General features: G+C 39.3%; 3 protein-coding genes across 3 annotated transcripts; 2 read left to right on the plus strand and 1 right to left on the minus strand.

The window, feature by feature from the left end:
- The first annotated feature begins 7,720 nt into the window (after nt 1-7,720).
- On the plus strand, nt 7,721-10,238 carry LOC124305993 (larval cuticle protein A2B-like). The gene is made up of 2 exons (XM_046766081.1): nt 7,721-7,906; nt 9,705-10,238. Exons 1-2 carry the CDS (start codon nt 7,895-7,897, stop codon nt 10,077-10,079), a joined length of 387 nt encoding a protein of 128 aa, XP_046622037.1. The 5' UTR covers nt 7,721-7,894; the 3' UTR covers nt 10,080-10,238.
- A 4,412-nt stretch (nt 10,239-14,650) lies between these two features.
- On the plus strand, nt 14,651-17,484 carry LOC124305975 (cuticle protein 21-like). Its single transcript, XM_046766060.1, has 2 exons — nt 14,651-14,682; nt 16,188-17,484. The coding sequence occupies exons 1-2, from the start codon at nt 14,671-14,673 to the stop codon at nt 16,908-16,910; spliced, it is 735 nt and encodes a 244-aa protein (XP_046622016.1). The 5' UTR covers nt 14,651-14,670; the 3' UTR covers nt 16,911-17,484.
- A 2,105-nt stretch (nt 17,485-19,589) lies between these two features.
- Nucleotides 19,590-21,484, minus strand: LOC124305986 (larval cuticle protein A2B-like). The gene is made up of 2 exons (XM_046766072.1): nt 21,406-21,484; nt 19,590-20,169 (listed from the first exon to the last, which is right to left on the minus strand). Exons 1-2 carry the CDS (start codon nt 21,415-21,417, stop codon nt 19,714-19,716), a joined length of 468 nt encoding a protein of 155 aa, XP_046622028.1. The 5' UTR covers nt 21,418-21,484; the 3' UTR covers nt 19,590-19,713.
- Nucleotides 21,485-22,803: the final 1,319 nt, after the last annotated feature.

Here is a 22,803-nt window from a genome sequence, read left to right on the forward strand (position 1 = left end):
AACGTAGTCGCACTACTCAGAATTCAATACAGGCCGCCATCTGCTGGTAGAAAATGGCGGACACTGCTCCGAAATCGTCGTATTTAATTTTAAATGTCGGTTTTCACGCTGTTTTTTAGTCTGAGAACAATTAGTGTAACAAAATAAGAGCCTGACAGCCTGCACGAGGTTTTCTGGCACACAGTAATCGCGTTATTGCTACGAAACGATCGGCTGATACTCGCTTCGGATGCCATGTTGCTTGTGCGTTGGATCTCAGTGCACGAAGTTAAATTCTTCGAGGTAAAAGTGGCGTTAATTTATCGTTACAAGTAATTAAACTCGAAGCTTCGAGCAAACCCAATTTACCGAAATTAAATTGAACTTTGGATTGTGATAGAGATGAGCGGAAGATTTTTTTGTGAAAAAAGGAAATGAATCGAGCCGCGAAATATCGTGAATTTTGCTGCATAAATTTTATTCGTCTCGAAAAACACTGTGAAATTTTTCCTAAGGCAATAGTGAAATGCGTTGGTAATCATTAATTAGAAATTAAATATTTGGCTAATGTTACGCGACGCACGTCGTAGAATCTGATCGATTCATTTTACTCCGTAGCCGTATGTCTCCGTATAAGACGCGGTGCTGATAAATCAATACCCGAGACCAAAATCGCCTTCAGCATCGATACATTTCAATGCTTATCCCATTAATCTGTGCAGTGCATTGTCACCCCGGGTTACAACAGCCGATGTCGAAGTAGACTCGCGGCCTTTTCAAAATAGACAGCATAGAAATTCAAGCGGCATATGCGTGAAAATTTTATCATGCCTTGGTTAAAAAATTTTTGAGTTATTGTTGTAAACTTGCGTCATCGTCCCTCCGGGCTCGATTTGATACAGCAAGTTGACTTTACGACTTCTCGTGTCTTCCGACATCGAGCTGATCACCTGTCTTCGAAAAAATTGTTGACTATAATTATTCTCGAAACTTCAGTTTCTACGTTGGAAATGTAAACAAAGTTTTTTTACTTAAGACACGCAAAAAAATCTGTACACACATATTTGTTTTAAGTCTTGGGTAAAACAGTTTTTTGTCATGATTAGATATTAGTTTGATATAAGTCAAATCTTCTGAATTTCATGTTAAACATTATTTGAAACATTTTTTTTTCTTGCCCGTTTTCAAGAATTTCGTCCTTAATCACGTTATCAAATTATCTTAAATTTTCCTGAAATTTATTGTACAAAGTGATCGTTATCCTAAAACTGTTTAAATGTTTTTTTTTTTTCTATTCCGACAAGTGACTTGTCACTTACATTACGAAACTCGAGTCGATGTATCTCTTAAAAAACTGAAACCCGTGCCACATTCTAACACGAGGATTATATCATAACGCCAGCTACTAGATCAAATCGATGTCCGATGGTAGAAGGCGATTGAAGGCGATATGCGAGCAAGTAGTAGAAGAAAGGTAGAAATTTTTTCTCACTCTCTCTTCGATCAGCATGCAATGGACCGAAATTGAGGCAGGGGACCGTGATCCTCGACAGCCAAAAGCGCCAGTCCCACATCGGCTCTCGTTTAAGGCACGCGCGCTTTTCAACATCTATCGTCAGATCCGGCTACAGGTTCCAAAATTCCCCGACCATATTTCGCGGATTACGCAACTCGGCTGTTTTTACGTGGGCTGAAACGGCGTTGGTATACAGGTTAATCTAAACTCGATACGCGGATTTACATTGTGCGAAGGAATTGGCGTATTCTTCGAATAAACATCTCTCGAAATTGCTCCAGCGGTTGGAAATTATAAAATACAGGTTCGGTTATACGCCGTAACTATTCCTTTGGACATCTGAATTTTTTTAACACGTAAAATGGTTATTTTTATTTACTGAAACTCGTTTCAATCACGTATTATACCGATAACCAGCGACTGGAAAAAAACCGCAACCCCATCTTTTATTTACAGACAAAAAACAAAAAATTTGGAGCCCTAGGAATGAATTGGTTTAAAAATGAAATTTCAACGATGTGGAGCAAAAACATGACGGCATTTTTTGACAATCTTGAAAAGATTAGGAAATTCTATAAATAGATCATATAAGCCTCCCCCCAAAAAAATTAAGTTATGTTTACACCACATCGTTGAAATTTCGTTTTTAAACTAATTCATTCCTACAGCAACAATTTTTGTTTGTTAATCTAAGAAATAAAGTATACAGGTAAAAGAAACAAATTAGAAATTAAAATCCATTTCCTATATTTGTCATAGTTGGAAAATTGTTTCAATTTCCTTTAATTCCCGACAATCTTTCCGGTCTGATCTTTGATTTATGACCGATGTGGATCATCAGAGATTGCGTAAAAAAAACATTTGCCTGGTGGCGATCGGTGGACTTTGACAAATCGATGTTTGGTTTCGATATAACGACGAACGGTTAGCCGACGTCATATAACTGAACATGTATACATCACAAACATACTCGATGTCATTCGTCATTGTTACATAAAGGCTTTAACTGGCAGGTAGATATGTATAATGTAATACCAAGGAATACATATAATCGCGCATTATGTTTGCTCCGCGAATTCTCTCCGAACTGACAATGAGACCTGAGTGTTGTGCAATTTCAATTACAGGTTCGCAATCTATCAAAAGACCCAAATACAAGAAGTCAAACATTGGTGTAATACTGAAACCAATCGCCACTGTGCTGAACTTTTAATGGAATAATATGTTGTTCAAACGGTTATTATTCGCACACGTGACTTTGACAGAGTGAATGCGAAACTGAAGCAGATTTTAAAATTTGTCCTAACTTTTCAAGGTTAGGGAAAAAAATTTAACGCAGTCTGTTGATTTGTTTTTTTTTTTTTTCACAGTCAATTATGAAGTCGGACAAAACTGGTTTGTTCATTTATATTTTGGAGAATAATTTTTTTGTTTCACGATGGCGTTGTTTAAAATCAACAGTTTTGGTTTATTTCATTACGAAATAGTCACGTGTTCAGTATTTATTAAATTAACACAATATCCAATTTTAAACAAGGGTTCAAACGTCGATTTCGCTTTCCAAATTACATTGAAGCGATGTAATTTCGTACCTTGACGAATTATTTCCGTCAGAAACCCATTTTTCAAAAATCCTCTGGAAACGATATTTTTATAACACACAATTCGATACTGGTATTTTTTTTTTTTTTTTTTAATCACAATATCAGTGCAGCAATATATAAGAAAGTTAAATATCTGACGATACCGAGGAACGTATTAATTTCATAAATACCCGATGTACGAATATCCGATGATACAATCACCGAAAAGCATCGATTTTCAACCAACCAGCCTCCTTAAATAAATAAATAAATAAATAAATCATGCCTTTCAAGACTCTTGGCTAGCGTAAAAAAGTAAGTTTATCGCTTGAACTTGAACGCGGCGAACTTGACCAGTTACGCGGATCATTCTAGCGTGAATCACGCTAGAATTTCTCATGTTATACGAGAAACGTGTTATTGAGGTGAAAAATATTTCTAGAGACAGCGGCGGTCTCGATGTTTATTGTTCCTTTACGGGGACAATCACCTCGCGAACACGAACCAATCGAGACACAAATCGCATATTGTTTAAGATTTTTTTTTCTTCCTTTTTTAGCGACACGCAGCGCTTTCGAAAGTCAACGATTAGTTGGGTAATAAAATTCTTCGTTATTCATGGTCAAATTAATTCGAGGAAGGCGGTCAAGCAAATCTTATCGATGTATCTTTGAAGAAGAGAAATTACGGTACTTCTAACTAACAATAAATATTATCAATTTAGGGATCAACCAAAACTCATTAATTATTCTTACATGCAGCGGAATTCAAGAGATTTTATTTCTAAGATTATGCGAGATTTCAGGTAACGAGATTTTAAAGAACTTTTAAAGTATCTCAACGATCTGACTGAATTTTAGAAATTTCAAAGACTTTTGTGGACTTCAAGAAACGTCGAGTAATTTTCAATAACTGTAACAGATTTCGAGTGATGAAACTTTTGTTAATCTACAATTCCAACGATTTCTGTCGAATTCAGAACGATTTCATGTGATTTGAAAACGTTGTGTTACAAGATTTTGAATTTCAGATTTTTTGAGAATTTCAAATCATCTCGAAATTCGTCACCGATTTTTGTGGATCAATACGATTTCACGTTAATAAAAAAAATCTCAAGTAATTTCAAGAACTAAGTGAGATTCCGAGAAATATCATCAGACTGAGTCTTGGCGCGAAAAAATTTCGCGTGCACATCAAGCAGGGAAACAAAAATAATTAGGCCACATTGACTCTTTTTTCGATTCAACAAAAATTGAAGCAAATACAGCACACTCAAAAATACAAAATTACAGTACGCTATCCGTGCCAAAGTATATTATATAAATATGTAACAAAAACGAGCCGCAGTCATATTTGTTATCAAAAAATAAAAAATACGATCTGCCTGCTCTGCACTTTAAAGACACGGTAAAAAAAAAAGAAATTTTTTTAACGCAAACAAGAATATCCAATTTGCAAAAGATGATCGATCTTCACGTGCCGTCCGTACGAGATTTAAGAAAATATCATTTAACCATTTCAAACGATTTCGAAAATTTATATTTATGCTATTTCAAAACTGACGCGATACTTCAGACAAGATTTGAATGAGGTTTTTTTCCAAACACCTCGGTCCGAACCGATTTCAACTCGCGAGAGGTTTCGTGTTTCCAGAGTTGAACAACCTCGCGGTCAAGATTTCGGGAAAAAATAAGATGGAGGATGGTTCGTGAGGTGAGAGACCCGCGGCGATTATCTTTCGGGTTGCATAACCGTCGGAGATGGCACGGTTTCAGGTTCGTTCACTCTCTCAAGGATGGCCCCGGCGCCTTGTGGCATCTTTAAAAATATCTCGCGATCACCGAGTTCCTCGTCCCAGTGCCCTCGACGCAGTCACGGCCAAGGCTTGTTCTCGTCTTCAACGAGCATCAATGAAAGTCGCTGAATCATCTGCCGGGATGACCGCTCGCGCAACTCATTCGACACCCTCGACAGGTTTATTTCCATTTCAAGTTCAGTCCGACCGCGTCAAGGATTTCATCGTTTTTTAATAATTTTCAAAATATAACCCAACTCGAATTGAAGGACATCGGTTGACCGAAAATCGATACATTTTATCAATTTTATCATACGAAATAATCGTAGATTATTAAACATTTATCATATTATTATGTTCGTAAGTTACCGAGTTCTCTGTAAACGAAAGCTTATCGCTAGATATCGATGCTCTGTTTCAAATATCATTGGAATTGTTGAAGATCTAGTAGAATAGTTCTGTTTCAATTTCTGCGATTGTTCGCGTTATTCAAAACACTGTTTTTTACAATATCACTCGAGCAGATTTCTTTTATTTTACGTAGTCATTCGATATTGTCATTTATTGAAAATTGACCATTTAGCCATGCCAACGTGACGAGTGAAAAATATTCCAGTCAATTTACAAGCATCAAATAAGTCTCTAAATAAAATTAGCCAGTTAGAGTGAAATCAAACGAATGTATAACTAGATTTTGAACAATATTAAAACTATGTGAAACGGATCACCGACCTCTGAAACTTTTTTTATAATTATAGTATTTTCTTCTCATAGGTTACGAACATAACAATCTGGCAAATACTCGAAGAACGACTATTTCGTAACAAGGTTAATAAAAAGTATCGATTTTTGGTCAACCAGCTTCCGTAGCTTGAATAAATTCCAAAAAATCATACTGCCGATATTTTGCGAAGATCCTGCTGTGAGTTTCTCAAAAGTGATGTGGCTTTCTCGATGGAACAACACCCGCTAAAAAGGCGTAAGCCACGTCTCATTAACGCTAATTGCTATGGGCCGACAGGAAGTGAAATTTCTATACTCGTTCAGCGTCGTGCATTTTAACAAGCTGATAGTTAGATCCTGTTTGTTATTGGCCCTGAAATAATAAGACGTTTCTTTCATACTAAGCTCGCGAGTTGTTGAAAAAACTAGTTATTTCGATTGAATTCCAAACTATTAGCTGATAAACTTTGAATTATAATTCTACTATGAAATTGTTTTTTGCTTAGTTCGAGAAATTTTCTGGCTAATTTTTTACGGCTTTCACAAGAAATGGGTACATTTTCTTGACGATATACCGTTTGGTCAGATGTTGAGGCGAGCAGTTTTCAATTATTCAAGGAAATTCGATGCTAATTAAAGTAAAAACGGACTGTAATTAAAAGTAACATATCATTGAATTGCATTGAAAATATCATATCTTCATAGTGATTTTTTAAAAATGATCACACCATGTTAGAAACAGATAACGGTAAAAATAACCATCTTTGGCCTTGTTATGCAAAACCAGGTAAATTTGAAAATGAATTACCAACTTTGAAGGCAAATATTATTCGTCAACAATTCAGAGAAATCAATTCCCACATCGTAATAAGTACAGCGATGTTCATCAACAGGTTTCCAGTGGCTCACTATTTTTTTTTTTGGAATCATAACTGGAACGAGTTTCCTTTTTAATTCAAATCTCAGTCAGTGACCCAAGTGACAGGAGAAATAAACGATACATTGATCACTGTAGACACGTAAGTATCTATATAAAGAAAACTCGTTTCAGTTTCGATTCCAAAAAAATTAGTGACTCACTGGAAACCTATTAATAAGCATTACTGTACGTAAAAACGTTGATATAAATATTTAATCTTCCACTTTTCCGCGGTCATAAGTTGCATAAAAAAATATTTCCAGCAAACGTGCATTCTCTCACACACGTGTTTGAATATAATTTGCTTTCCGCACACTCGCGAAAGACGTTTGTTTCGCGTAGGAGTTGGTACAAGCACGACGGCCAACAGCGTGAATATAGCCGGTGATGCGCTGTTTCGTATTCAAGGGTTGTCCAGCTCGTGACGGAAGTGTTACACTTGTACCAAAGACGAGGACAAACTTACGCAACGGTGAAAGCATCCGCCAGATTGGACAACAATTGACCCGAACTGCACTGGTGAGAACTACGCTTTAATCGTAGGGACAAACCGTGCTTGAATTTCAACATCGTAGAACTGACAGGAGTAAATTTCCGTTAAAAAACCTGATTTGCCGTTCGATCGCTTTCAATTTTTCAACCTTCGAACAAAGCATGCTTGCCAATTTTTCGCATCGCGAGAAAATTTCTCGATATGGTTACGACACGTTTCTTAACTGTTTTCAATTCTTACTGTAAATGAAGATTGCTGTTCTGGGTGCGAAGTGAAAATGAGGATTCTACCTGTAACAAAAAAAAAAAAAAACGCAGTCCATGTAACTATTATTTTTTATTCCTGTCACTGTCAAGATATTTTCTTGTAACTATTCCGGTAATTTTTTGTAACTGGTGCAAGATAGGATTAAACTTAATTCCTGATTGGATTTAAAAATTTGGTAAACAAAACAAAAAAGATTTCATGCACCACATTTTTGTCAACCTGGAGCCATTTTTTCAAAGTTATATTTTTGGAATCCTGAGATGCGTTGCCAGAGGTTTCATTTCGGGCAGTTTCGAAGCGAAAACCTGACGAATGAATAGTTTTCAGTGGTCACATCCGGTGCATCGGTGCCGAATTCTGGTGTCAGCAGCTTTGACACGTTTCGGAAGAGTTCCGTCTGCGAAGGAGGACAAAACTTGTTCAGGTTCAGCGGTGAACCGATGTTCTAAGGTGGGGTGGCAATGGCAAACGTTAAATGTGCAGCGCGTTGCTCGGTTCGGTTACGGAGGAATAAAACCTGGGGGGCATCGTCGAGGAATATAAGTATAAATACCTGAGCACCGGATCAACCGGACATCAGTATCTCTCCCAAAGTTCCCCAAACCATCACGAGCACAAAATGGTCGCCAAGGTGAGGTTCGCTCCAACGAATTTTGAAGTGCAAGGTCTAATTGGTGATAATTCTTCGTCGTTCGAGAGTTGAATTTCGTTTTTAGTCCGGCATTATTTTCCGTCAATTAAAGAGACGCGAACCGAAGCAACGTTTCGTTGGATTTAGATGAAATTTTCGCGGTGACCGACATTTGTTTTTTTCTTTTCCGAGTACTTGGTTAGAAGGTCGTACAAAAATTTACACCGACTCTTTATGAATATGAAGATACGTGAGTTAAGATTGTTTTTGATGAATTTCTATGAGCACGAATTAGACATCAAGAATCAGCGGCAATTCTTCTTCAACCTTCCAACCAGACACTCGCGCGCTATAAAATTGATGAGGTAGAAAAATCTACCAGCTTTTCTTTTTTGGCATTTTCATAGAACTGTGACAAGTTTTTATTTTTCTTATTTAATTGGTGGACGAAGAAGGAGGAGAGATTAAAAATTAACAATTTCGGTTACGTAAAAATTTGACAAATAAGAATTATCAACGATTAAAAGATCTCTGAAAAAGAAGGATTCAAATTTTCACACAAATCGTTTCATAATCGTTATTGATTAAATTTATTTTTACCAATAAACTGTGGGATATACAAATTTTCACTTGAAATTCATGCGATTATTAACGTATTTATTATTAGACTCCACGGTGAATAATCATCTAATTGAGAATCAATTTCTTGTTCGATACCTTTCCACTTTACGCTTAAATCCATACTGTAACTAAACTAATTTTGAAATTAATAGCGAATATTAACCTACTAAATCATAATGCATTGTCACTAATTTGTTAATGGAATTGACTGTGCCAAAAGTCTGCCACTCATTCCACAAATAAATTCGTACATACGATGTACTAAATTTCGTAAATACTAACCTTTGCAATAACAAAATTCCTGCTTTTCCCACGGAAGTTTTCCCAAATTTGCCGGAAGATCGTCAAAACTCGAGTTCGGAACTTTTTAAAGTTGAAGATTCTGCCAAATTCAAATTTAGTTAAAAAAAATACAAGAAATTTACACAAGCGCACTAATCCTTTTATAGTGCCTGACGTGCTGTACTTGACATATTGAAAAAAATTTTTTGTCATTAATACATTGATTGATTTCGATAAAATAAAAAATCTACCAAAATTTGACAAGGTGCGTTTGATCTTGCGAAGAGAGTCAAGAATTCCAAAATTCATCAAGAGATTCACTTATTCAGCTACAAAAATTGAAAACGTACATTTTTCAAAATCACCATCTAAACGTATTAGGATCCAAAAAAATGTTTTGTTTTCAAAAAAATTGTTTCCTTTTTTCTAAATTCATTTCATTGTAGTGAATATCAGACTTGAGGGGTTATAATGATTAACCAGATCCACCAAAGCACAATAAAAACCTCACGATCATACCCCAATAATTTGCTACCAATTAAAAAATTTTCAAAATCACCATTTTCGCATATTTGTACCCACAAAATTGTTTGTTTTGTTTTTCTAATTTATGTAATTGAAGTGGGTGTCAGACTTGAACGGTTAATGACTAATAAATCCCACTAAAGCAGAAAAAAAATCACCATCACACTCTAATAATTTCCAGAAAATCCAAAAAAAATTTCAAAATCACCATTTTCGCATATTTGGACTCAAAAAAATTGTTTCTTTCGTTCTTCTAATTTCTCTAATTCGAATGGGCGTCAGACTTGAGTAGTTCGTGACTAATAAATCTCACTAAAGCACGAAAAAAAAAAAAAAAAAAAAAAAAAAACCAAAAACTTCTCAATTAAAGTTCGTAATCGTCGCCACGACGCTGATGGCAGTCGTCAAGTCGAGCGTGATCCCAGCCCCTGTGGCTTACGCCACGGCGCCGATCGTCAAGACGGAGGAGTACGACCCCCACCCCCAGTACACCTACGCCTACGACGTCCAGGACTCGCTGACGGGGGACGCGAAGAGCCAGCAGGAGACGAGGAACGGCGACGTCGTCAGCGGAAGCTACAGCTTCATCGAGGCCGACGGGACGCGTCGCACCGTCGAATACACCGCCGATCCCGTCAACGGTTTCAACGCCGTCGTCCACAGGGAACCGGCGGTCGTTAAAGCAGTTCCCGCTGTTCCCGCCGCCCCGATTATAGCAGCGCCGGCCTATCGTTACCACCATTAACCAAAGGCTGCTGCGTCTGCGGCGTCGCGACGCCTTCTAGTGGACTCTTTTGTAAATACGATCACGATACGTAGATGTCGCACGCATATGCAACCCTTAACTAAACTTATTATATATATTTTATATGTAAATAAAGATTTTTTTTTACCACGATTATCGGTAGCAGTTATTTCTATTTTCTTCGTTTGATTTGCCCGATTTTAAATCTTCATCTTCGGTATTAATCACTCTAATTTTGAATAGATGGATCCAACATTTATCGATCGAATAATCCAAATTTTCTACCACCTTCAAAGCTGTATATTTTTTTTTCAAACGATTCACTCATTTTTTTGTAATCGTTCCAAAATTACACGATACGGTGTTCCAAATTTCGAAAACTAAGAACTCAGGAAATCAACGAAAGTTCAGTGAATTTGCAACGAAAGTTATGAGTTATTTTTTTTTTATACAGAAAATAATTTTCACGGTAACTATAATTCTTTAATTGTTGCTTCTGTGACTGCTATTTATGATTATACTGAAAACGATAAAGATGGAATCGTTACTGAAACAATAATACGATAGGAATGGAACGATTCTAGTGTTAATCTTACAGCTCGTATATATAAGACAGAGTATTTCTCAACGAGCCGGTTTACCGTAGTAACTACGTAACACATGTGGTGTGCGATGGAACAATGTATGAATGACAATAAAGTCAGATTGTCGAAAGACTTAAGCGGTGATTAGAAAGCAGCGGCGATCCCCTTTAAAGAAGCGAAACTGAAAGAAACGCGTTGGCTCAAACGCTTGTTCGTTTCGCAAATAAAAAATTCACGTATGTTCGAGCAGGTGATCGTGCCACCGTGAGAACATGCCTGGAATAATACATAAATCGCGAGGTACAATTTGCATTCGAACAATATTATCTAACGAGTTTGTCTCGGCATGCGAGATGCCTCCGATCAATTAATTTAACAAAAAAAAAAAAAAACCAATCGACAGAAATCTATAAATTTTGAATATCGTTATCCGCGAGTCCGATCGCCGTTTAATTATGATCCGACCAAACCGTTAATCAGACTAATTGCAAATTCAATAATCACGGTTTTTTATTTTTATTTTTTTTCATTCAACTTGTCTCCTTCGACATTTTTTGCATTTTCAGATAAATCTAGGTAAATGAAAAATAACGAGAAAAGTGTTTTTCTGGTAAAAGTGGGAGGAGTGTTCGGCTTGACAGGCGGTGAACAACTGGCGATTCACACGAGTTTGAAAGTCAATTTAACGGTACCATTTAACGCCTCGTAAAAAAACGGGAGAACCAATGTCATCGGCACATTTACACTCCTGTGGTTACAATTCAGAGCGATGTTTGACGTTGCCTAAGATATTGATGAAAATGTATAAATAAATTCATTGTATGCACAACGGACGCCAAAAGAGTTTGGCAACTCCTTGGCTTGTATCCACTCGAATCGAAATCGTATTCTTGCAAACTGTCGATTGCGATACTCTCGAATTATCTTGTCCCTCTTCTTCTAATTTCATCCCCGAGAGAGAAGACAAAAACAAAATTGTTAAAATCACGGATGGTATTGAAATTTTGTCACCCAAGATCCCGACGATCATCCGAATGCAAAGTGGAATTTATCGGTGATTCCAAGTTATAAATTTATCCGTCAATTTTTTCGATCTAAAAAATTTTTTCCACAAATATTTTCATATTTAAAATTATCTTTAAAAGAAGAGGGAAGGCCGTTTACTGACACGTCAGTTATGTGATCTCTGGAATTTGGACTGCGTGTATAATATGCAGCAATTCTGCACGTCCGATTGTAATCACAATGAATGAAAAGTGAATAGCGATGCAGTTTCAATATTACAAAAGCTTTCCCCTGTAAATTTGTCACTCCGTTGTTAACGCGGACTGAATAATGACGGAAAGGTATTACCGAGTATGAAACACGAAGTGCGATTCGACGCGTCTGGCAGGAAAGTTGAGCAAAGGATGAAGAGAAAAAAGAAAAAGAGAGCAAAAAAATAAAAAAAATAAAATAAAGAAATAAATTCACGACGACAGAGAAGTGCGTGAGTAGAGATGACACGGTGGCAACTACGTGTTACCTCACAACTGTCAGCGAATAACGTGTCAAGGCGTAAGGTGGATGACTGTAGAACTCCACGTGCCTTCAGACTGTCACGCACAAATCGGGACGCGTGCCTTAATCAAATAGCCCGACAAACAATCGTTACATAATTTTACTTGTGTTTATATTAACCATGTGAATAATTAGGTTATTTTCTAAATATCGCAGATACTGAAATGCTTTGTTTATAAGTCATTTTTTTTTTTTTTTTTAATGATTCGCAATTCAGAAGCTACTATTGTATTCGAATCCTCGTCGAACGTGTCACGTGTCACTCCGTGGATTGAGAAAAAATTATCCAACTGAAAAAAATTGTGTGAAAAGTGTTCCGAACGTAAACCATATTTTTTTATATTTTTGTACCATTTTTTTTTTTTTGTCAATACAAAACTTTACGCCGTTTCAAGATCGGTCTGGGTTTTGCTAGAACGTTAAATATGGACAGCGATTGTAAAGGATGTTTATGGTGACTTGAAATTGCATAATTTCAAAGGGACACGCAAAAACATTAAGACGAAATTAATCCTTGCGCTGCGCACCTCCTGTGTACAATACTTGTTCAGAAATTAGTGCGTCGATACGAAGATATAGATTCAAATAACTTGAAAAAATTCTGGGATACCCTTTAACTATTATATTACAAGGTAAATTGTTATTTCTAGCAAAATGAAATTCTGAATATAAAAAAACAAATTCATAAAACAACGAAACATCGGAAAATGGATTATTCCACTGAAAAAATCATAACTCACTGTATTTATTCAACATTTTGAGCTGAAAATTGACTGAGTAGCTCTCAAGGTACAGATATTTAAAAAAAAATATGGATACACCACGCGATGAAAAAAGATATTTATTTGAGTGGGTGAAGTTGAGTATTTGGAAAAAGAATGAATCAACGACCTTTACGATATTTCCTTATGTTGGATCAAATTAGATTAGTTTGGATTTTTTTCGTGGAATTCAAGGTGAAGACGGTGCCGGGTCATTTTGACCCCAATGTACAGGAAGCGAAAATACGGTATCAGTTGTATCTATTCAAAATTTCATTATTGCAACAATATCCAATGCAACCAAATTCAAGTCGATTGCGCGTAGAAAATTTGGAAGACGTTTGCTCTCCGGATCATCATTGTCAAAACCGTAACCACATTCTAAAAAATGATACTAGACGCGGGTGGTAAAAACGGACAAGCCATTCATCCAAAAAGTCAAAGTGATAAGATGTTTAGAATTCCGACTGAAATCTTTACCTCGGTGTCTTATTGCACTCTAAATCTGGACTAGCATGCAATGTTGTTACAGGATAATTTCGTGGACGACGGAGAGGGATGACTAATCAGATCGGATCGGGCAGGAAAGAGATCGAGGATGTTTAGTATGAGTCCCAGCTATCAGTGACGTGGTTTTGAATAATGTCAAAGTTGAAAATTTAGGTTTTGCCCAGTTGGTCTAGTTCGTGATCGAACTACGAACACCCAACTCACAATGCGCCGTAAGCGTGGAGTCGCTGAGGTCTTTCCGGGACGAGTCACCATCTATTGAGTAACCATCGTTGTAGAAAAGTTCGAGAGGTCGGACGCCAGGATCGAGGGGGCAGCCATCAGCTCGTTTAATCAAATGCAAACAAACCTTCAAGCGAGTCCTGGCGGGCGATTTACCAAAAACACGACTGGTCTTGACCGCTCTACAGACAATTGTTATTCCGTCTAACGCCTCAGGGTATCCAGTCATTTCGCACATTTCAATCCAAGGTCACTGAAGGCTGACCAAAAACCAGCTTAGCTGCGAAAATCGAGATCCTGCGGAAAACAGGGTAGCTTCTATTCTTCGACATCGAATTGGTGTGACTCGCAAATTCCAAATCGAAACCGGATCACAGGTCATTTTCCGAAAATACAGCTGACCGTGAATGTCCTCGAGACCGTTAGTATTCCATCTAATACCTGGCGAGTGGATTTGTTTCGCAAATTCAAATCCAAGGGCAGTCAAGACAGTCCAAAGTTAGAATCAGTTCAGTATTAACCAATCAGACTGATCTCTGGTCTCTTTTCTGGTCTTCTCAGGGTGAAGAGTCCTGGAGGATTCTTCACCGGCATTTCTTGCGTGACTTCACTCCGACTGGATGTTTCTCTTCTTCGAACAAGGATCCGGCGCTTGTGGTCATTAATTGTCGCCGGTGATAATCTCCGTCGCGATTTGCATCTCGGGTATCGGTATCGATTGATTCCCTGGTCGCGTAGCTGCCTTGCCGATGTCAGTAAGAGCCGCATTTAACGATGGACGGTGAAGCCTTTGATATGAAGAAAGACGACGGCGATAGCGCACCGGGAGGTCATCACGAGGACGGAGGTGGGGGCGAGCCGATGCAGCCGTCCCGACGCATCGCAACTATATAAACCCAGACAATCTCACCCCAAAGCATCAGTGTTTCTTCGCCGATCCTCTTACGAACAAACATGGCTTGCAAGGTGAGTTTTCGGGTGACAAGACCTCGAGGTTCCCATCGAACCGTAATCGCGGAAGATGAGTTTTCGACCAATCATTAGAAAGAAGGATAACCAACTTGACTGACGGTTGAAAGACGGACTTTCGTGAACTGGCTGACGATCGATCCATCCTCACGAAGCAAATTCAACCACGGATTCATCTTAACGAACAAAACAACTATTTCAAAAATGACAACAAAATGACAGAGACACAAGTAGGTGCAGTTCTGTCCCAGGACGTTACGCGACGACAAAGCATATTCCATTGGCGTCCTTTTATTCACGAGTACCCTGCACGTATAAATAATCCTCCGGTGCGTGTCGCTGCATTATAACAACTCCAATGAGGCTAAATTTTATTGCATTATATCACCTGTTGCGTATGAATACGAAATATGGTCACGGGGAGTGGCGATAGTCGGCTCGAGTCTCGATTACGTCAAAAACGCGTTGCACTGACCATCCTAGAATCGGGGTTCCCGGATATGGTGGGTAGTGCTGTGAATTGATTTAGCTACACTTGAGTTTCACCAGACGTTATTGGCTCAAACTATTGGACAGATCGTTCGAACACTGTCAGGCGAAGACTGCTATAGAGTAAATTGTACTGCAACATTCAGGGTGAAACGTGTATCGATGTTACCTTTGAGGTTGCTCTCGTCATACCGCCGCGATTTGAAAATGGGAATATGTAACTCAAACCGTCAATTGATATTCGGTGTGATCGAATTTCTGTTCAACCTCATTTTTACTCCATGAATAGTTCCAACGGATCTTGAACCACGTACACTTATCATTCCCATCAGATTCCATTCTCTCGTATTGTATTCGTGTTAGTATAAACCACTGTTTCAATTGGTAACCGGAAGGTAAAAATTCAACCACTAGTAACGCCATCGGCAGAGTCTCTCAACAGTTTCACTATAAAATACAATCTCCGTGTCGGTTACCTGTTTTTTGGCTTACAAATATCAGTCGCGAAATGACAAAAGTGACACCTATTAACCCTTAGCGGCCACACGAGGTAACTAGTTACCCCAGGCTCAGAATAAGTGAAATTATTAGCCCCTCCAGTAATTTTGCAAAATAGATATACTCTTTGAATGATCGGCGGATACCGTTATTTTTTTATGGCAGTGGTATATGTTGTGCGTGCAATCCTAAAATTTTAGCCCTTGATATTGAAAAATGGCGGAGTAATGAATTTTTTTCTGAAAAAAGCCATTTTTTCTGAATTTTCACATATACGACCAGTTTTTTGAACGCCATCTACAAATTGACTGATAAAAATCATTACAAATATTGAAGAACTCTTCAAGAAACATGAAACAATCGGTTAGAAATCTTAAGACACCCATATACATGTCTTGTACAACTAGGTTTTTCAGCATGGGGTAACGAGTTACCCCATGTGGCCGCTAAGGGTTAAAATAAATCCCCATCAGCACCCCCATGGTATCAAAGATTCTTTGTTTCGTTTCTTCCAGCTCATAATTGTCCTGGCAGTGGCAGCCGTGGCCAATGGCGGAGTAGTGCCAGTGGCACCAGCCGCACCAGTGCTGGCTAAGCTTGAGGATTTCGACTCGGTCCCGCAGTACAGCTTCGCCTACGACGTCCAAGACACTCTGACCGGTGATTCCAAGGCGCAGTACGAGACGCGAAACGGAGACATCGTCCAGGGCAGCTACTCTCTCATCCAGCCCGACGGAGTTCGTCGCATCGTCGACTACACGGCGGACCCCGTCAACGGGTTCAACGCCGTCGTCAGTAACGAACCGGCCCTGGCCGCCGTCGCTCTAGCCCCAGCCGCCGCCGCCTTCCCAGTTGCTCCTGCCGCCCCCGCCGCCCCCGTCGCTCCAGCCATCCCAGCGTCGGGCCCAGACTCCGACGTCGAGGTCGTCGAGGCCCGTTCCGGGCCCCTCAGGAACGCTCCGTTGGCCAAGGACCCCGCCCCCAAGGCCTCCGCCCCCGCTCGACTCGTCGCCAGCGCCCCAGCCGCCCCCCTGGCCCCCGTCAGGGCCGCAGCAGCGCCCCTCAAGTACGCGGCCTACACGGCACAGGCCCCGGTGGTCGCTGCACCCCTCGCAAAAATTTCTACCCTCAACTACGCGACCTACCCTGCCTACTCCGCCTACACCGCTGCCTACTCCTCACCCTTCGCCTACTCCGCCCCTGCCGCCGGTCTGACTTACGCCCCCGCCGCATTGTGAGGTGTCAAAAGCCGGCCAGGGAAATGGACGCACCGTTTTTTACCGCTGATTTCATATTCGTTCACATCCGTACGGTTCTTTCCGAATTCTGTGATCAAGTAAACCTGAGAAACTTATCATTATTCAAGCAATGTAGAACACAGTTCAAATTCTTTCACGCATACCATTGACCTGCAAATATATATACTGGAATGATCGAAAATTTTTGGCTAAATGTGGTACTCGTGTTGCCAAAAATGGTGCTTCTGTAATCCCGACCCCTTGGAGAAATGCTTGCTTGTAACCGGAAAGAAAATTTTTATATCTTCGTTGCGAACGTGTCAGTCAATCTATTTGTTTTTTTTTTATTTATTTTTATAAATTGTAGCTTTATTATATGCGATTGAAATTTATTTAGCATCGTGGAGTGAAGGATATTCGAATTGTAGGTCAAACAAGTACGTCACATGAATTATTTGATAACTTTTCGACCCGAGTGTGTGGGTCCTTCTCGGAACGATATTACATTTATTAACAGTGTCAGGAACAGATGGAAAAACGAACATCGTCGTACAAATATTTTTTCATATCCATAAATGTCCAAATTTGGATTTTGATTTTGTTTTTCTACCTGCTGCTGACAGTGTTAATAAATTTATATCGTTCTGAAAGGGTCCCATAATTTATGTGACGTACTTCTTTAACTTATAATTCCAATATCCTCCACTCTAATATATCATCGAGATAAGATTTTGATATTTTTTACTTAGCATCGTATAAAATTACATTCATTGTCAGAGAAATATACATTTGTTATTCGTAACAACAGAGTTTCTGACGTAGGTTCACCGGTTGACAAATTTTTCTTCCGAGTGCAAGGTGCGGTGACTTATGCACGTCACGGATAAATCCCTTTTGTATCTGGAATTGTGTAATATCTCGTAAGGTAAATAAACCGTTTGTAAGCCTGTTTCAATACTTGGTTTTTAATTTATACCCACTTGATGGTGAAATTCTGGAGAGAAAAATACGAAGTAGGATTGTCGACAGTCTGACGAAAAGAGAGTGTCTACTGAATTTACGAAACTGGATAAATTTAACTCTTTATTAAACACAAAATAAGAAATGCATATGTCAGATACTCTTTTTCGTTGACGTTAATCTGTTCGATCAATGTCAATATAACTTCTAATTTAAGTTATCCGGAAGAAAATTTCAATCATAATGATTACGAAATTGTTTCTTTCAACAAGGCTGCTCTGAAACAGTGAAACTTGCTTTATTTAAATTTGTATGAATTGCATCACTTGAAACTTTAAAACATTGCATACCAACATCTGGTACTTTAAATAAATAATTCTTCCTTCTTTCATCTCAAATCCAGTTCCCGTTTTGTAAGCAACTATCTTGCCAATGAGATCCTTTCAAAAAACGCAAGATCCGTTTTTGACATTGCACAAAAAAATAATCTCATCTAATTGTAAGATCGAGGAATGGATAGACCGTCAAGAAGTAGCGAAGGATAAGTTACACTGAATTTCTCGAACATTCGGGAATTTTCTAAAAATTAAACTGTAGTGCATTTGTCTGAAAATTTTCTAGCCGCAAAATCGTGTTCTTCGAATTGCGCAGCAGCCACACCCAGCTAAACGTAATCTTAGCGTAACTCGGCGATCGCATACTACCGTAATAAATGTGACTGCTTAATCTTGTTGCACAAGTTTCCAAGTAAGAAAGAGACGCTCGTATTGTGAATGCAGGCTCAAAGAAGGAGCGTGAATCGAATTCAGATTGGCCCGAAACTCTGACTCACTTATACAAACACTCGAGCGAATATTCAGACGCCTCTATAATTTCTCACTCGCATCTATAGGTCATAATATCTGTGTATGTGCCATAAAACGTGACACACATGCATTGCGTTGCATCAACATTTGCGAATCACAATCGAATCGGCACGCGTGTAAAAAATATCGTTCGAAGCAGTTTTCTGATCACTTATCTTCAACTTTTTCTTTTTCTCAACGACTTATGTGTGTATTATAATTAAGTTTTCTGCGTTTAGCCGAAGATAAATTCACCATCTGAACAGTTTTCGTAAAACTTTACGATCAAGTTAATGTGTTTAAGCGATTGTAAAATAAACAAAACAAACAGAATACCGATTCACCGGACCAAGTCCTGCTGTTGGGTGACTTTTCGAAACTTGTGCGTTGATTCTTTTAACATAGAAAGTAATGAAAGTTTGATAAGACGAGCTGCGGTGAATCATCTTTGGAATCTGATTACGCGATAAGAATAATTTGCTCATTCTTTCATTTTTTTTTCTACAATTCGAATGCCTCTCGAATTCTCGTTGAGTCATTTCTCGGGAATTGAGGGCATTAAATCATGTTTGTACACGATTATTCACACATCGCGACAAGGTTGAATAAGCAGAAATTACGCAAGCGAAAGAACGCGCTCCTATTGTCAAGTTGAAACAGACGTTCGTTTCGATTCAATTTCTCGATCGCTACAGGATATAAGTATAATACATCGAAGATTTATTTTGCGATGAGACGGGAACTAAACGGCACTCGGCTGATGCAGTCAAGCATAAAAATGATCGCGTAACTCCCTCTCTCGCTATTTTCAGGCTCTCAAACGTAATCTTTCACCTGCAGCTACACCTACATTATAAACACTTATCGAAAAAAATTTAATTGGGAATGAACGGTTTTACTGTGACTGAAAATTTTTACAAATTCGGTATTTCATGTGTGATATTTACAAAACAATTGGGCACATCAATAGCGTCGACAATAAATGAAACCCGTTGACGTTACACTACGACTGGTGCACCGACTGGAACGTTGAGTCTTGCGGCCACGGCTCTGGGGATGGTGTAAGCCACGGGGGCAGCAAGTAATGGAGCCGTCCTGGCGACAACGGGGGCGGAGGCTACGACTGGAGCAGCCTTGGCGACGACGGGAGCGACGGCGACGGCTGGTTCCCGGTTGACGACGGCGTTGAAGCCGTTAACGGGGTCGGCGGTGTATTCGACGATGCGACGAGTGCCGTCGGGCTCGACGAGGGAGTAGCTGCCCTGGACGACGTCTCCGTTTCGCGTCTCGTACTGCGCCTTGGAATCACCGGTCAGAGAGTCTTGGACGTCGTAGGCGAAGCTGTACTGGGGAGCCGGGTCGAAGTCCTCGATCTTTGCCAGGACCGGACCCGCTGGAGCTACCGGAACTACTCCGGCTTTGGCGACTGCCGCCACGGCGAGAAGGATGCAGAGCTGCGAATTGCGGAATTTAGTTAGGTTAGGTTGGCGGAGGTCGAACGCGCAGTTATTGGGCGATCGGTTTCAGGGTGGCAACGATCGGCGGATGAGGTGCTTTTGAGGATTACGATTTGCGAGACTCGGGATTAATCACGCTTCGGTTGTCTCACCGAGCTCGATCGACCAAAGAATTTCCAATAACTTCAACTCGATTGTCATGTTTGTCAACAAATTTTGATTTTCAAATTCAACCGACGTTGGAATGAAAGCCTACCTCGTAACTTCGCAGCTTTGAGTAAATCTTTTTACAATTTGTTGTTAACAATAATTGACTCTGTACTCAAACGACTGACTAGGCTTCTTGTAATCGGAACATGCTGCCGACAATCGCTTCAATTGTTGAACAGATCATTTTCGTACCGATCGTACTTTAGGTTTAAAAAACTCTCTCAGTAGTCAAAGAAGTGTAAACTACAAAGTGATTACTGAAATCTTGAGCAAGTTGCTAAATTTTTAATAGCTTTATTTCGATTGTAATTTTTGACAACAGATTTCGATTTTCAATTACATCTGACGTTGGATTCAAAGCCTCCCTCATAATTTCATACCTCGGGGTAGATCGTTTTGCAATTCGTTGTTAACAATAACGAACTTTCTACTCAAACGACTGAGTTATAGGCTTCCGATAATCGAAACACGCTTTCTACAATCGTCTCGATCACTGAGAAGATCATTTCCAATGAATCATAAGATACGGCAAAACAATATTCTCGATAGTTGAAGAACTAGAACAATTCCTGTTTGATGAATAAAATGCTTGCATTCTACATAGACTAAATTGAGGTGGCTCAAGTGTTAATACGAAATTTCAAATCAATTTAACGATCTTTTTGATATCAATTTGCGATTCCTTGTGAGGCTAACTCATCTGAACCCGGCTTCAAAATCGTAAAAAATCACGAATAAACTAAGCCTGTCGGGAGATTGAAATTTCGTTAATCTAAGAATCTGGAAATGAGAAATTAAAATAATCAAATTCAAATCCAATCAGGTGAGAAGCAGTGAATTCTACTCTAATCAAAAATACTTGACTAAACTAACGATACATTGATCAAACATAACACAACATATTCTATAACTAATGTTTTTACATTATTATACCAATCTTGAGAACTGTTGGTACATACAGGTTTCAAGACACTGAAGCAAGCGACAAACTACAAAATGAATAAAGAATGAATATCCATCTACCTTGAATGCCATGATAATGAAACGAGCACCGATAGCAGCGAGTGAAACTGAAGCAGCAACTGATGAGCCTGAGTAGGAGTTCGCTACGCTTATATCGTTGAAGGTGTCACAATGTCAAACCACCACTCTCGCTGGCAACGTGACAATTGCGTAGCCTATAATTCCCAGCAAGGGTAGTCGACTGCAAGGTCATCTGACGCAACTCTTCGTAAAGGAAGGAAACTGGATCGCCATTGCGATCATCCAGCGATCAAATTCGAGTCCCGTCTGCACTCTATACGCGTCCATCACTCGACACCACCTTTCCCAAGTACCAACTCTCGAAATACACAAAGTCCTGCCACACCGTCTGCTCAATTTACCGTTAATATGAAGTGACTTAGACGAACACGAAACGAGGCAGCATCTGATATTGCTGGAGATTTTTATCGGGGCAATCGACCATTGGACGAAATGGGGGACCGGAATCTCTCAATAGGCCATCTGGTGTTTTAGTAAAAGGATATTCAACCGTCCTGCGCTTAATACCTGAAGAAATCAGATTAAACTGGATGCTTTACAGACCACTTGAGATGAGACTATGAACAGTGAACTCTCGGCTTTGCCCAATTAGGCCAACTGGCTGTTTCTCATTGATTATATAAAATTTGCTCGGAGGAAAGTATTTGAAACTTTGACGTGGTTCGTGAACCAAAGAAACCAAGAAAGTGATAAATTTCTCCTGGTCAATAAAAGACGTGTTTCGACTTGAGTTTTAATTACATTTTCTTTCCTTCATTCCTTTTCATTGTAATCCAGTATAATATTGTGGTAATGCAAGTAAGCGCGACCGCCAAACTCTTTTCAACCTTTTCAATTTTGACGTGCAAACATTTTCGTCTCCATACTTTTTCTATCCAGACTACATATCCGTGATATTTTTACCGTCGGGTGTCGATACGACGATTATAAAACGTTGGAAAAACGGGTATTAAAATTGACTCGATTCTTAGCGATTGCGTGAATGTCGTCAGAGCCTTTGGCCTTGCCTGAAATTGGCCAACCGATATTATTTTTGTATTCAAGTCAGCGAGCGGACCGATTTACATTCGTGTTAGCTTTTTCGTATCATTTCCTCGGCTGGCGTCACGTCACGCATGTTACAGCGATAACTGCGTGCGATGCGATTCGCGATCCCAAGAAGCCTTGGAAGAAAATTAAAATTAAGAAAAAATCTAGCGCAGTTATAGAAAATTGCGACAATCGGAATCGTGGAAAATTACAAAAGGCTGCGGAGAAAGACGATCTGGAAACACGTCCTCATTGACCAACGCGAGAAAGCTTACTTCGGGTCCTGATATTATTCTAGTCAGCGAAGCTTTGCGGGCCATTCCCAGTGTCCCTCTTAATCGAATTTCG

The sequence above is a fragment of the Neodiprion virginianus genome, chromosome 5, assembly GCF_021901495.1.
Source record: "Neodiprion virginianus isolate iyNeoVirg1 chromosome 5, iyNeoVirg1.1, whole genome shotgun sequence".
NCBI lineage: Eukaryota > Metazoa > Arthropoda > Insecta > Hymenoptera > Diprionidae > Neodiprion > Neodiprion virginianus.